Source organism: Clinocottus analis, unplaced genomic scaffold (genome assembly GCF_023055335.1).
Source record: "Clinocottus analis isolate CAN_PGR_092001 unplaced genomic scaffold, fCliAna1.0.p SCAF_11, whole genome shotgun sequence".
In the NCBI taxonomy this organism is placed as follows: Eukaryota; Metazoa; Chordata; class Actinopteri; order Perciformes; family Cottidae; genus Clinocottus; species Clinocottus analis.
The window spans coordinates 1,722,843-1,738,168 of NW_027175832.1; the positions used below are offsets into that span (position 1 = coordinate 1,722,843).

A 15,326-nucleotide genomic window follows, 5' to 3' on the forward strand; every position below is an offset into this window, starting at 1 on the left:
GGTGACGTTGCTGTGGTGAAGTTGTTTTTTACGAGTCTGGAGCAGGATGAAGCTTTGAGGCGGTTTCTTTGGGTCATTTATTGTCTTTTTGCAGATAAAGCTCCTTAACCTCGCTGGGAAAACTTGGAAAATGGATGAAAAAGTCGCATCAGAGACGAGGAGGGGGGGGAACAGTACGATTTGCACTTTATTATTCCCTGAAGCTGGAACCAGGGGTTCAGGACAGATGGTTGATGAATGAGAACACGGTTTCTTTTAAGCGACAGCTCCTTGTCACAAAATAGTGCTTCAGAGACTCTGGTTCACCCGACAAGAGGAGTGTGGTACATAAATGTGCCGCCTGTCCTCATCTAATGTCTAGACTTAAAACCCAGCGTTGGTCTTTCTGGTGTTTTGGAGATGGGGAGCGAGGAGTGCGAGGCAGACCGGAGGTGAAAATAGGACAGACAGAGTTAATAGGATTGAGTCCGTTACAGGACAATATCAGCTTTCCATCTGCAGGGATTAGAGATATGAGCGAGGAGGAGGACAGTAATACGGCAAAGAGGCTTACGGTCCTTCATGACTAAGTTGTATACATACATATATATGTACACATACATATATATACACACACACATATACATATATATATATATATGAAACACATTAGAGAAAACCCAGCTTATCTTGGCTTTAAAGTGTAAATGTTCTGTCACATAATTCATTGATATGACACTTTATTTTCACGGCTCATTTATTGCTTGATGACAGAGAAGATGATGATATTTCAATGTGCCACCAATGCATATTCCCATGTGTAAGGAAACTACATCATTAAATGACAAACACCAACAATATTGTTCTCACATACGATGAGAAAATATTAGATATAAAAAACAACTAACAGTTCTACGGTGCAGAATTAAGACTCTTACCTTGTAATCAAGACTTAAAACTTCTCCACGGATCTTTTCTTTGACTTGTAATCGAGAGGACTTCACGAGTGGAGCGTGGCGTCCACAGACAGCTCTGGAAATAACCACAGACAGTCCAGAAAGTTAAGGTCATGCAAACAAAACCAGCTCCCTGGAGGTGCTGCTCTCCACAGAAAACTAAAGCAACACACCATCAATGGACAGGTAGCGGCGATCCAAAAACAAGCTCCACTCAGATCTTCTCGGTGCAGGAAGCTCCTCTACGCTTTGGATTCGTCGTCTTTCTGTGGCTCTGGAACTTTGCAAAACCGAGACACAAGAAATTGCCATTCTATCATCGTGATGGCGACATTCGCAAAGATGATGAACCAGGACACCGGGTGCAGGCCGAAGTAGAAGGTGTGTGTCATGTTGTGTAGAAGTTTAAAAGGTGCAAGGGGAAAAACTTGGCTGCAAAAAAAACCAAGTCTTCCCGTAAAGGAGGAGCCAGAGGAAGAAAAAGACTAATGAAAAAGCAATGTGAAGTCTCTGGATGTGTCCGTCTGTGTGCGACGGGCTGTGTGTGTCAGCCTCAAGGTGTTCCTCAGTAATCCATAAGAGGATTTGCTCGACACTTTCGCAGCTTTTAACTGAGTCAGCAGACAGCCAAACAGAAGAGGCAACTCGTTTATCTTCACCTGAAGCATCTTTTGACAGGTGTGGTGCAGTTTCTACAGCTGATACACACTGTGAGCCACAACACCAGACTACACAAACCACAGATAAGCAAACATGCATTTTGAATGTAGGTTCCTGCTCTAAAGTTTGAGATAAATTACCTGTATGACAGACTTCTTTCTTTCACTTGCAGGGTCCATTCAGTTCAGTGAAAAGTAAGTAAGTTGGGGTCTGAGAGCTCTCCAGGTGCAACAGAAAGCAGAACAATTGCAAAAAATCAGCCTCCACAAAAAGCACTAGAAGCAAAATAAAAACCCAAGACACCTAATCCTTCAGTCAGTCCACATTCCCCGCGGCTCCCTCAGGCCGGGGTGACCAGCTTCTTGGGTTTGTCCTCTTGCTTCATCAGCCACTTGAAGTAAGCATCGCTCAGGATGAAGGCCCAATAGATGGCGGTGATGGAGGTGTTCACAGTCAAAATGCCGACGACCAACGGGTGAATCATTGCTGCTCGGTGGTGAATCCGTCACCTCGATAAACTGTGTCTCTGGTGTCTGCCGTGTGGGTGAAGGTTGTGTCTGATTGAATCGCCTCTCAGCTGGTTCCTCGGTGCTGCCCCCTCCCCTCTCGACTCTCTCTTTCCTCTTGGTCACTAAGTTTCTGTGTGTAATCCCCTTCAGCCGCTTTGTTACAGAAGATAAAGTTGCATTAGACGTGGGCCTGCTTCACAGAGGATCATGCACACAATGTGATGCATAATGTACGAGCTCGGTCTTCACAGTGTGCAGAGAAAAGGCGCCACGAGGCAGTATTATGTGAAGATATGCCCAAGAATGACTCAAACAACCCCAGTAACTGGAAAACAAACATAATCCTTGCTCTGAACTATATGTTCTCTCTCAGATATAATCCAGAAACTAATCTGGAGATATCAGACGGAGGAGTTGTTAATCTTACAGCAAACAGGACAGATGGCTCCTCCATCGAGGCCCAGAGGCCACGAAACATGTGCAGCAGACTCATCTTCTACCTTCAATGTGTTAACAGGATGCAACGAGAAAGCAGAAGCACAGAGGTGCAGGAACAAGTCAGAATATAATATATATAAACAAGATAACCTCCTCCACCAGGTGGCAGTCGGTCCAAGCAAACACTGGTGGTAGAGACAGCAGATGGTTTCCTCCTGGCTTGTGCAACCGAACAGCCGACAGGTTGAACTTTAACCAATTGCAGCAAGAAATATCAAAGTGCCAGTTTTCTCAAATCCATATTTTACTCATTAGCACAAAGTCCACTCTGTGCACTTTGCACAATCCCCCCCTTTCAAAGTGTGTCTCATCAGCCGTGACTCCTCCCGTGCTGAACTTTGAGACCTGCCACCAGATTGCCAACATCGGAGCGACGTCGTCGTTTCCTGGCGGATTAAAAGGCGTCGAGGAGCCGCTGCTGAGGATCAGCTGCTTCCTCTGGAGAGGACTCTCTGACATGCCTCCCGTCACAAACACGCGCGTTTAGCAGATGCACTTTGTGTGTGTGTGTGTGTGTGTGGACTTTTTTTTATTTCTCAAAGAAGTGAAACTAACGCGTCAACAATGAGGCCGCCGGTGGAAGTCTGCGTGCTGATGCTTTCTCTGCTGGCTCCTGCAGTCCTGTACGCCATGAACAACATGCCCGCGCTTCAGGAGTAAGTGTGCACGCGCTGTAATAACGTCACTCGCATCTCGGCCAGCTGTTTGAACCATTGCACATTGGGCCTAAAGCCGCTGATATTAATAAGCTTATAATGCGAGGGAGGGAGGAGGAGGTCTTTATCCGGAGGTAACCTGGTTTTAAGATTCATGAAGCCTTAAGGCTACATCTGAGGAAAAAGTAAATATAGGAAGACAACAAATTGAGTGTAGACTCCTCACTATCACAATAATGAATCAGTATGATCAGTGCCATTGATCCAAACTGCTCCAAAGACGGAACAACAGTTGCTTCACTTGCAGGATCCTTTTGAATCTAATGCAGGTTTTAAAAAGAAAATGGAGTAAAGGTGTTATGGCGTTAATTAAATGGTGTTATCTACAACTCATTTTCACTTCTCACACCTTTTTTCTGATGAATGTATAATATATTAATGGATATTTACATTTTTGACAAATTTGCTGATTTATTTTTGAGGAAATAAAGCACAATTTTGCAAACCGGTGTATGAACTCCCGCCATTGTTCCTCACTCCTCAGGCCTCTTCCTATCCTGGGGATGGGGATGGTCGTCCTGGGATGTATCCTCCTCCTCCTCGTCATCACTGTGCCCAACAGGATGAAAGTGGACCCCTTATTCTACGGTAAACCAGTCAAACGCAGACATTCGCATCTATCGGTGAAATACTGATGTGTTTTTCTCACTGTGCTTCTTCATGTGTGTTCAGTGTTTGCAGAGTTTTCCTTCACCTGCGTGGTGGGCCTGACCAACGCGTTGGAGCAGGATGGGTTCATCTCTGGCTTCATGGGCTTCTACCTGAAGATGGTAAGAGGATCCACACTGAGCCAACCCCCCCTTCTCTCTGCCTGAGTCGACTCCTTAATAATGGTTTGAAGTTAAAATGTATCGTGTGATGTCGTCTCAGGGTGAGCCTCATTTAAGTACCGCCTACGCTGTGATGATGTCATACTGGGACGGCGTCATTCACCTGGTCCTTTTCCTCACCATCATCCGCCGCATGTTCAGAGGGTGAGCTGCGTCAGCGCCGTCAGTAACCCGTCCGCTGTGACGTCAGCGAGTCCTCTGAGTGACACCGGTGCGTCTTCTGTCCCTGCAGGAAGTCCTATCGAGGCCTCGGGCTGCTGTGGGCGGGCTCTTCCATCGCCCATCAGATAGTTCACATCCCAGGAGTGGTCATTGGTGAGGGATTTGATTCATCACACCCTCTGCATCGTTTGTGTCTGTTTTCTGTTATTGATCTCTTTATTTGTTCAGGGAAACACGGGGCTAACATTCGACCAGCCTTTTGGAGGAACGTCCCGTTCTTCTTGGCGCCTTTCTGGGCGGCCGCTTCGCTCTTCAGCCGACCCAGAGAGGTCCCAGTCATCCCAGCAGACAAGGTGAAGATGTTTATGGTGTTATGTGTGTCGGTAGAGACGCGATAGATGCACATTTTGATTTTGAGTATTCATCTTTGCAGTGAGAGAAAAAGCAAAGATTAAAATGAACGTAGCATTTTGTGAAACAGGCGTTTGTGTGTTTTTTTTCCTTGAATAAATAAAGACAAATGTGAATAACTCATGCAGTCTATTAAAATAGGCTTTAATGACCCCTTGAAGTAATTCATGTACGTTTGATTAGGTTTCGGTGGAGCAGAAGAGAGGTCTGCTGTCCCGACCTGTCGACCTGCTGCTCTCTGTCCTGTTACTGGGATGCATGGCCATCTCCGTGTTCAGAGGCTTTGTGAGTAAAACGACAACACGTCTGCTTGTGAATGAACTCCCTGAGCCGTGAGCTCACATGGGGGAGGATACGGACGCTGTAACTCACAGCATCCCTGCTGCTCTGCTGCAGGTGGTGCTGGACTGCCCTCTGGACAGCTGCTTCACCTACATCTACCAGTACGAGCCCTACCTCAAAGACCCAGTCAGCTTTCCCAGGGTCACGGTTCGTCTGCAGAAACGCACACTGCATTACATCCCATATACTCAACACTCTGGTTCAAAATGATTCATATTTTTGTGCATCCCTCCTGCAGATGCTGGTGTATTTGTTCTATGCCCTGCCTCTGCTGACCGTCCTCACCTACGGCCTGACCACACCTGGATGCAGCTGGATGTTGGACTGGACGATCTTCTTCGCCGGGGCCGTGGCTCAGGTAGCTGTGATTTGTTTATGTCTTTTTTTTCATTTGCTGTTCAGCTAAATGCAGCATGAAAGTTTGACTTCCTCCCGCCGTCCTCTCAGGCCCAGTGGTGCCATATCGGAGCATCTCTGCACTCCCGCACTCCCTTCACGTACCGAGTCCCAGCAGACAAATGGTGGCCGGTGATCGGCCTGAACGTGCTGCTGGCCGCCGTGCCGGCTCTGTTGGCCCTGCGCTGCCACGCTAACCCCGCTTACTTTATGAAACCCGTTCCCGAGGGACGGACCAACAGCGAGAAGAAGAAGAAGAACTAGACCACACACACGCGGCAGCCGGACGAGAAACACTTCTCGCGTTTTCTGGAGACTCTCTTTGCCAAAACACACTTTTTTTTCAAGCTCCCGTTCACACTGGGTCACCTCACGCAGCGGGAGCACTCCCTGCATGAACTATTGGACTCTGATAAGAAAGCTGTTGATGGAGTCGAGGACTGTGCTCGGCTTTCAGGTGACTCATGCAGATATCCGGTTGGTATCGACCCAAATTAAGACTATTAATCTGGATCATGCCGTTTGGCAACACCAATCATCCTCGTGCATCTTTCTATCCACACTACAGCTGGAAGTGTATGTTCACTCATCTAACGTTGACAGTTTTCATTGTTTAAAAACTGAGTACCTTTTTGAAAGAAGAGTCACTGAGTGCTGATAAGGGAGATTATAGCCGATGCTCATCAAGTGGAGATTAGATGAAGGAAAAACTCCACTTGGTGCCTTTTTTATATTGTGTAAAATATTTGAAGATCCAATTTCCAAAAAGCCCAACGTGGCATCTTCAAAGTTTGGTCGTTTAAAACACAACGTATTCAGTTAGTAAATGTACAAGATGATCAAGATACTTCTGTCCATCAAGTAAGAGATTAATCCATTTCAGATTCTCAGTGTTTTCCTTTTTGTTTCATGTTTATTTTGTGCAGTAAATAAAAATGGAGCACTACATTGGGCTTGTTCTTAACTCAAATGGGAGACAGACGACGTCTGAATGTTTTACTGAAGTCTATCTGCACTTAAAGTCAATCATAAATCTAATGTTACAGCTTGAGCAGATTGTGCTTCGTGTGCTTTCCCGGTTAACTCTTCTGCTTTCGTCAAACTGATAAGGAATGAACCCTGGATTAAGGTAAACCACGTCAGTCCTCATGGCGCAAACCTTATTTTGCTTTTGGTTCCAAAGTGTAATTTTACCATGGCACACTTTTCACATTTTATAATTACATTTTGATTTCATGTCATTTTAGCAAAGCGGAACACAAGTAATAAAAAAAAAACATCATTTAGGAAAACTGGTATATGCAAATAGTTTTAAATGACTAAAGATTGACTAAAAATTATGAATAAATAAAATATAAAGATAATAAAGAGGCTGTCTGGATTTAAGAGATATGATGAAAATCCTGGCTTCGGTCCTATAAAAGCACTTTAAACAGTGAAGACTCATGGATTAATTTCTGTGGTTTGAGTTGATTTCAGATTAAAAGTTGTATTCATTTACAACATGCAACAAATAAGTACAACAAGTACGAGTAAAATTACGAGTCAATATAGAAAACTGTCAGTATACAAATCCTCATAAACAACGTGTACCTGCATGCATTTCATTGTGGGGTTCATTCTGCAGTGTTCTAAACCTCCCATAGAGGGCGCTGCAGGCCTGCAGGGAGGGAACCACAGACCCAGCCGAGATCCAATGAAGAAATAGGAACAGAAGAGAAAAACGTGTATTTTACTGCTTAAAAGTTGACGTTCAAGTCATTCGGCACAGAGGAGCTGTGTCACGTGACGTTGTTGTTCCCAGGAGACGTCGGAGGACCCGGATGTGACGTGTCGTTCACGGTGAGTGGATTTTGCTCAAACTGCCCCTCGTGTTTATTTTCATGACCACGCTGTAAAAGCTACCAGCTCGTCTTCATGAAAGAAGGAAAATAACCAACTTAACGGGCACAGAGTTGTGGTCACGTGAGTGAAACACTCACGTGACCTCATAATTAACTGCAGCCATGAAGACTCAGTCAAGTTTAACTTCTGCTAGACTTATTAAGTTAAGTCATGTTGTATTAACTCATTTGATCTAAATTGATTTCATAGAGAGTGGATGTGTTCGTTCAGACAGATTACTAAAGTATATCTAACAATAAATACTTGAGTTATTTGTACTCCGTTAAGCATTTCTTTCCACTAAAAGGATTCGAGTTATTCGGTTTCCTTAAACTATTTGAGTTGATTTTACTCATCAGGTTTTACAGTGTACGAGTGAATAATGAGAAACATCTATTGTGTAATAGAAACTCAGCACTGTAGGAAATACTGAGCAAAGACTTTAAACTTCTGTTACGTCAGAAGCAGAAATATTGTCATTATAACCTATTGCATTAAAATCCTGCCCCTGGTTCATCCTCTGGGGACCATGAATATCTACAGTCAGCCATCCAGTAGAGATATTTAAGTCAAAGTGTCACGAGCGTTGCTCAGAGTTTTGTTGGTTTGAATTAAAAAACGAAACAATAAAACACCAGCAGTGCTGTTCATTTTCTCACTTTATTAAGAATGGAACACAACAGCAGGACAAAAAGTCATAAGAACACCAAAAAAGTGGACGACCGATCAAATATCAAAGGGACCAAAGACACAAAAAAAAAAAAGAAGTGACGTATTACCCTTCAGGTAAATGTAGCCGTGCAAAGACTGAAAGTATTTAGCAATTCAGATACAATCAAGTGGTTATCTCAAGATAGTGTTGTGTAATCCCGTCCTCACTGTCCCATCTGTGTGTATGGGACATATTCACCATTGAGACCAGATCAAGCTATTCATCAGGGACCCAAAAAACAAACACCACGATATTTACAATACAGAGATTAGACGCAATCAAATGATAAACTGAATTTATTGTTGATAGTTTGATTTATATACTGGTATAGAAAAAGGGATGTTACATTGTCTCTCTGAAGTATAAGTAAAAAAAAAGAAAGCATATTCACTCGCAAACAATTCATAATAAATAGTAACGCAACACGAACATAGCAAATATTAGAAAAAAAGCACGTCAGTAGAGTAAAACTAACTATTCAGGTGCTCATCGGATAAAAGTAACAGCTACACATACAAAGAGCTCAGAGTCGCCATGACTGGACGCTAACTTGCATCATTACATCTGTGCTTCGCTAACAGAACGAGCGCCTGGCTTCATGAAGAACAAGCAAACCTTTGCAACAACCAAAAAAAAAAAGGGACTCTGCACTTTTCTAAGTTTCTCTCTTACATGCACACACACACACTCACACACACACACGCACAGCTGTTAGTCCGACGGACAGAGAGGGTTTTAGTTCATAGACAGCAGGAGGATTGACTGTATTGAGACGTTCGGGAGGGATGTTAACGAGAGTTAGTGGTACAGTTAGTGTTCGCATGGACCTCAGTTAAATGAAGCGGGTTAGAGGGGAAAGAAAAGCTTCAAAAAACTCAAACTCAGGGAGATAAACTGTATGTTAGTGTACGAAAAACCTATTCATCAGGAGACGTGAAGCCAATCGGAGCGCGGTTAGAAGTAGGAAAACAGGGAAGGCGATGATATGAGCTACTGTCTTTCTTTATGGGCCGCGGTTAGCACCTAGCCGTTGAAGAAGGTTGTATTATTTGGTTCAGTAGTAGCTGTGTGCGTCCTCTCTGGCCTTGCGGCCCTCCCCCTCGTGTCTCCTGTGGCCGCGGCGTTCGTTGTGCTGATTGTGGTGATGGCGTCGGTACCGGTGGGACCGCCGGGCTGAACGGGGAGGAAAACACACACGCTTTATGTTTGATGTTTACTGTAGAAGATGCACAACTGTCGTCTGTTTCTTGCTTCTACTTTGCATTAATACTGGTAAATTAGGAAATATGTTAAAGTACCATAATATAGTATAGATTCTGGTATTGATATCAATTATAAAATCCTTTAAAAATCTTTTTTTTTGTGTTGTAAGTTGCTGTTCATGAGTATTGAAGGACCTGAGGAATCAGAAATTATGGTATATGTAATCAGGAAAGTAACCTTAATAATAACCTTTTACAATGACAACCTTGAAATGGGGGCAGGATAACAATGAACACATTACAACTGACACAAAAAGGTTATCAGATGATTCAGAAATGAATTATTATGGATTAAAAACTGATACTAACAATCTTTAGCCTCCAACTAATCAGTAAGCCAGGGGTCAACAGTGATAGTGGAGAATGGCAACCATTTTGAGAAACTGGCAACCAATTCTAGGCCTTTGGTTGCTATCAGTGGCAACGACATTTTAATAGTCACAAAGGAAAAAATAATAATAATAATGTGTCGCATTAATGATCTTCAGTCAGAAGCAGACAATGCTTTTGTTTTTAGAGACAATGGCGACACAAATCCAGTTTGACTGAGTTAAAAAGTTTGATGAACAACCCACACACTACGTTAAGAAATCATTTTGTTCCATGACTGAAATAACACGTTTATTCTTTTACGTCACATTTCCATTATTAAGCCGACACATTAACTCCATAGAATCCTAATTACTAAAAATGGCAGCCATTTTTTTTGGTTTCGGCAGCTAAGAAGCTGAACCCGGTGAAGTCCTGAGCTCCTTCCCTGAAACACGACAACGCGTTAAACTACACACTGGGCACTCACACTTTGTGCAGATGATCCTCGGTCTCTCCCAGCTCCCGTCGGCCCGGCAGCGAGCGGTGGGGATGTGCCGCTGGAAGAAGCCCTCGGAGCACTGGTAGCGCACCACCGCGTGGATGTCATAATGTGACCTCCGCCGACCGATCAGATGGGCGTTCTCCACCGCGGGCGGCGTCCCGCACAACACTGCAGGACATAACACAACCGTCACAGAGATGAGAGGTGTACACAATACCTCTGTCTCATCAATCCAGACATGCATATGCTGCTAAAAGTGTGTATTTCAAGCATGCATACTAGACATATCAGTGCATTGTCCATATTAAATACTGCACATGTGCCCTAGATGGCAGCCTTGTGTGCTCTGAGGGGCCAGGAGGAGGTAATGGGTCTCTGCAGTCGACAACAGACAATACAGACAATCCCCAATGCCACGAGGCCGCAGCCAGACAAACACTTAATCCCTTCTTCCTCCATCTCTTCTAGCTCTTGACCATCCTTCGTTTCTCTCGGCGTGCTCCAGTCTTGAGCTTTCTTTGCATCCTCTGGCCGCGTTCGCGTGCAGGTCGGCCGAGTCGGGGTCACAGAGGGAAGGCGTGGGAGAGTATTGGGGGAAACTTGGCAAACTTTGGCTTATTTTTATATTTGTGGACAGCGGCAGTAATTGGCAATAACTGCAACTAAAAGTTCTGCCGTCTGGACGAGCGTCTGAGAGCCCAAAGGAGAGTTGGCAATAAGCAGAAGATTGAGATTGATATTGCTCACGAAAATCAATACAGGTCTGAGACGGAGACCGACTCACAATCTTCACCGAAGTTTGTGTCTGCTGGCAATTTTTCTGCGAGGAAAAAAACGTCCAAATGACCAACGGCTGAATGTTTTTTGACACAAAGAGCACGAGAACCGATGATGAGCAGTGATGAGTAAGAGGTGGCCAGCTGGTCAGCGAGAAAACACAATGTGAGACAGCAACAATCTCTCCTCGTGAAGTGATTAAGCTTTGATTTCATGAAAAGGTCCCGCAGGACGTACATCTCGCCTGCTTTGGCGAGACGGAGTCCCGCAGTATTTGCGTACCTGTGCCTTTCTTGCAGATGTAGGGCAGGTTGTAGTTGCACGGCACGTCGTTCCACTTGCCGTCCTCGTGGGCGATGGTCACCACGCAGTCCTCCCCGCCCGCAAAGAAGTTGTCCGGCTGGCTCTCCCTCCAGTTCTCGTAGACCTGCACGACAGCAAAAACAGTTGCTTTCATCTGCAGCGGCGCCAGACTCCAACCTTTTCTGTTGTGAAAGCAACCAACACCTTCAGATGAAGAACATCCGTGACGTTACACTTTGACTTCACAAATAGAGGCACAGTTAGAATGCTAAAAGAAACATATAATCTCTTATTTTCAGGTCTTTTTGAACACAAATCTCTCTGCAGATGTTAAGATTCATCTAGTTGAGTTTTCCAAGACGATCTTCTCACTGGTGTGACTCGTTGTGAGTCTGCTGATGCTGAAAAGCTGCTCTGTGTACAATCTGACCAATTGTTTTTCGGTGTGAAATAATGTGCATATGGACTCTGTTCATCTCTTTCTCGTGGTTAAACCTCTGAACTGTGTGGAATCATCTCTATCCATCCAGCAGAATGATGCGTCTGTTCAATAAACACCTAAAGACATTTAAGAGTTCTCACATCATGTTCATGTTGAAAAGCTGGATTTCCACCAGATTGTGTTTTTACTTTTAATCAATAATAACAGATGTGGGTTGTGGATTTAAAGGAACCTTAAAAAAAATGGATTTGAAGCTTGTCAGACAGCAGCAGAGTTAAAAGAGGTCACTCACCAGGTCGTTGCTGTCGGTCCACTGGAAGTCTTCCTCCACTGTGCGGTCGTTCAGACCGATCCAGGCGTTGTCGTGACCCAGACCTGTAACACACAACTTGTTGAGACTCTGATCTGCTTTTATTTTTTATCGTGCATCAAATGAACAAATCAGGAAGACGATGGAAATAAGTAAAATTGACTTTCAGTGTTTTTTCCTGTTTTGTTTCAATTGTATGCATCCTATATCCTTGTCATACAGGATGTGTATTTGTCTAAATCTATTCAAACAACATTCCAGTGTCTTATGTGTGCTGGAGGTCATTGACAGACATGCGTACACACCGTTGATGAACTCCTGCTCAGGAGCTGAGATGATGCTGCTGAGGTGGGCGCTGTGCTCTCTGCAGTCTTTCTCTGCATCCTCCCAGGTGTGTCTGTGTGTGAAGTATCTGTGGGACAGTGAAAGTGGATATTAAAATACATATTTCATACATCGCGCAGCCAGAAGAAGTTTAAATGGTAGTGCTGGTGCCGCGGTGACTAAATCACGAACGACTCCGGGGTATAAAAGAGTAACGCAGACAGATGAGGCACCTGTGGCTGCAGTTAAATATATTCATTTTAACAGTCTTTCATCATCTACCTGTAGCAGTGGCCGTGGTACTTTCTCCAGCCGTGCTCGCAGCCTTCTACGTCTGAAAAGGTGAAGAGGAAATGGAGAAGATATGAGAAGCTGAACTTATTTCTTTAAGGGCACGTAAAAGCGTAGAAGTATGAGCCGCAACACAAAGTAAGATAAGAGAAGAAGCTTTTGGCACCAAGTGTCGCATCCCTTTAGGCAAATAAAGACAAACATACATGACTCACATAATGCATGAACTAATCACACAGGCCTCTCGCTTCACTATTAGTATTCATTAATAACACTAAAGCCAGTGGATTCATTTAAAACAGCAAAGGTTGGATATTCATTCATTCTCATTACGACGAGTGCAAGGAGCGCCGGTCTGCAGGCTGAAGCCAGAGAAGTGATGAATCAGCGCTTATGTGTGTGTTGTTGCAGCGTGGGGTACCGGGGGTGATTAAAGCCACACACACACTCACACACACACACACACACTCACACACACAGACACACACACGTGAGGTTGCTTCATGTTCATGAACTAAATTGCGTTTTTTTTGCCGTCGGGTCCACGTCGGTTGCTCTTTGATAATCCTGATTACACCTCGATATCAGATTACCTGCGTCAAACTATTTTACATTGCTAGCTTTAGCCTGATTTATATTTGTTTTCCCCGGCTTGTTTTTCTGCCCCCCCCCCCCCCTATATTTATTTTACTTTAGTTAGCTTTGAACGGTTAGCATCTTAAAACCGCGTTGTTTTCTCTGGCTTCGTTTTGATTTTACACATTTATATGTTTTGTGTTATCCACTAAATTGTGCTCATTTTTATTATATATTGTCTTCTCTGTCCTTTTTAATCTTACTCATTTCCTTTTAATATTTTGTGTGTATATATATATATATATATATATAGTTATATATGTATATATAGTTATATATACACACAGTTTGTTCCATTTTAGGGAAGCAAGAAAACTCCACATGCCACCTTTTAAACTGCATACAATCCATTACACAGCAATAATCTCCAACCACACACGTACTGACAGATGCATCTTTGTGGTATTGTGTTATGACGGACAGCTGCACGCTGATCAAGATTATAATCCTCACAGGTTCAGGTATTGTGTTATCCACGGGCTGAATGTTTCTGATGCATAATCTCATCCTCACCTTTCTCACAGGTGTCTCCTCCGTAGCTCGGCAGGCAAAGGCAGAGAAACGAGTCGATCTTGTCGATGCAAGTGCCTCCGTTCTCACACGGCTCAGACTGGCAGTCGTCAACGTCTGGAGGGGAAGAAAAAGACCAGCAAGAGCAGCCGGGTTGCAGATCTCATGAGAGTTCAGATGTAAAAGGATTTATTCTGCTGATCGTGTTCACGAAGAGAGAAAACCTCTGTGGCCGTTTGCTTCCATTGAAATGCGGACGCAGCGAGCAGCTCTTTGGTCCTTTGAACGGGGAAATTGTCCATTTTGGCGAGAGAAGTATAATAGTGTAATTCAAACAGGTTGTGAGGAGAATACAGAGGCTGTAATCCCTTTCACATTCCTAATTTGTCCTCATTCTCTCTCTGAGGAAGACACTCTAAAAGCACTTCAAGTGTTATTACATCCTTCTTCATGCATTTAAGTGTAGGGCTGACTTGATGTCTAATCTTGTTCTTTTGTCTTTTGTCCATTGTCTCCATTTACACAAAAGAGGCTGCATGAGGGAGAAATAGCACTTTGCATTTATTTTTCCTTGACAGCAGTTCTGCATTTGGAGGACGAGTCGGCAGAGAAGATGAACCCGACCGGAGGATCTGAGTTCGAGCCCCCGTGTTGGCGGCCGTCCACGACGATGCTGCGCTACGACGCTGCCAAACCTTGAATGACTTATCAACCTTTTAGTTCATAGTTAAAACACAAGCTCTTTGTTGTTCAACGTAAAAAGTCGGATCCCCTCGTCTCTCTCCTCCATCGTGCAGAGGGCAGCTGCTCCTCAGAGAGATAATTCTGCAAATCCATAACAAAACCCTCGAGCATGCCCACACATCAGCTGCTGGTTGTCAGCGCGATTGTTTGTCCATCTTCCTGAGACTGGACAGATAAAACTTACTAACACACTGGAAGGCGTTCACAGCCCAAGACGGTTTGTATTCGTACGCCTAATTGTCTTTTTTTTATTATATGCATTTTATGTGTGCTAATAAAACAAAAATTAATACTGTATGTGCTCTTTTTTGTTTGTTTTGTTTGCAGGTTCATGGAAATAAAACTGGCCTCATCTTTAGAGCATTTAGAAAAGTCCCTGTACAAAAAGCACGACGAACAATAAGCTGTTTCTTCTCTGAGAAACCTTTCCTGAGAAGATGCCTCGTCTTGAGAAGTCAGTGAAAACATCTGCGTGGGTCTCGCCACGGGGGTTTAAATCAGGGGGAAACTATTTAAAGAAGAAACAGAAGGACAGTCTGCAGATTAGATTTCTCTGCAGCTGTGTTTTATTTATGCCACCGTGCCGCTCGTTATGTGGCATAACTCAAAATGATTGCAGCAGGTCCGAGGTCGGGAAAATTATTGAAATTGAAACGATAGAAACATCATCTTCTTTACAACGATGGCTGGTCCCCGTAACTTTTTGTTTACATGCAGCATAAAGCTGTCGAGTCAAAGTGTCGAATGCATGCGGATCCCCGACGATCAGTGTGAGCTGCTTATCTGCAGCGGTTCATTCTCACCTTGAAGTCACACCTGATCACTCAGAGTTACACCTGCATGCAGAAACATGACTCA

At 44.0% G+C, this 15,326-nt stretch overlaps 2 protein-coding genes across 3 annotated transcripts in view; one reads left to right on the forward strand and one right to left on the reverse strand.

Annotated features, from left to right (window-relative positions):
- The first annotated feature begins 3,160 nt into the window (after positions 1-3,160).
- On the forward strand, positions 3,161-5,723 carry LOC137782231 (transmembrane 6 superfamily member 2-like). Its single transcript, XM_068571429.1, has 10 exons — positions 3,161-3,258; positions 3,803-3,906; positions 3,991-4,088; positions 4,189-4,292; positions 4,381-4,463; positions 4,539-4,663; positions 4,905-5,006; positions 5,118-5,210; positions 5,302-5,421; positions 5,511-5,723. Exons 1-10 carry the CDS (start codon positions 3,167-3,169, stop codon positions 5,721-5,723), a joined length of 1,134 nt encoding a protein of 377 aa, XP_068427530.1. The 5' UTR covers positions 3,161-3,166.
- Positions 5,724-7,984: 2,261 nt separating this feature from the next.
- LOC137778879 (neurocan core protein-like) overlaps positions 7,985-15,326 on the reverse strand; it is a 34,101-nt gene continuing 26,759 nt past the window's right edge. For both annotated transcript variants that reach the window (XM_068566240.1, XM_068566230.1), the window contains exons 14-20: positions 13,728-13,841; positions 12,570-12,621; positions 12,269-12,375; positions 11,946-12,028; positions 11,191-11,335; positions 10,117-10,299; positions 7,985-9,228 (exon numbers count right to left, since the gene is read on the reverse strand). In XM_068566240.1, coding sequence (XP_068422341.1) covers positions 9,110-9,228; positions 10,117-10,299; positions 11,191-11,335; positions 11,946-12,028; positions 12,269-12,375; positions 12,570-12,621; positions 13,728-13,841 — 803 coding nt within the window. In that variant the 3' untranslated portion in view covers positions 7,985-9,109. The remainder of the gene's footprint in view (positions 9,229-10,116; positions 10,300-11,190; positions 11,336-11,945; positions 12,029-12,268; positions 12,376-12,569; positions 12,622-13,727; positions 13,842-15,326) is intronic.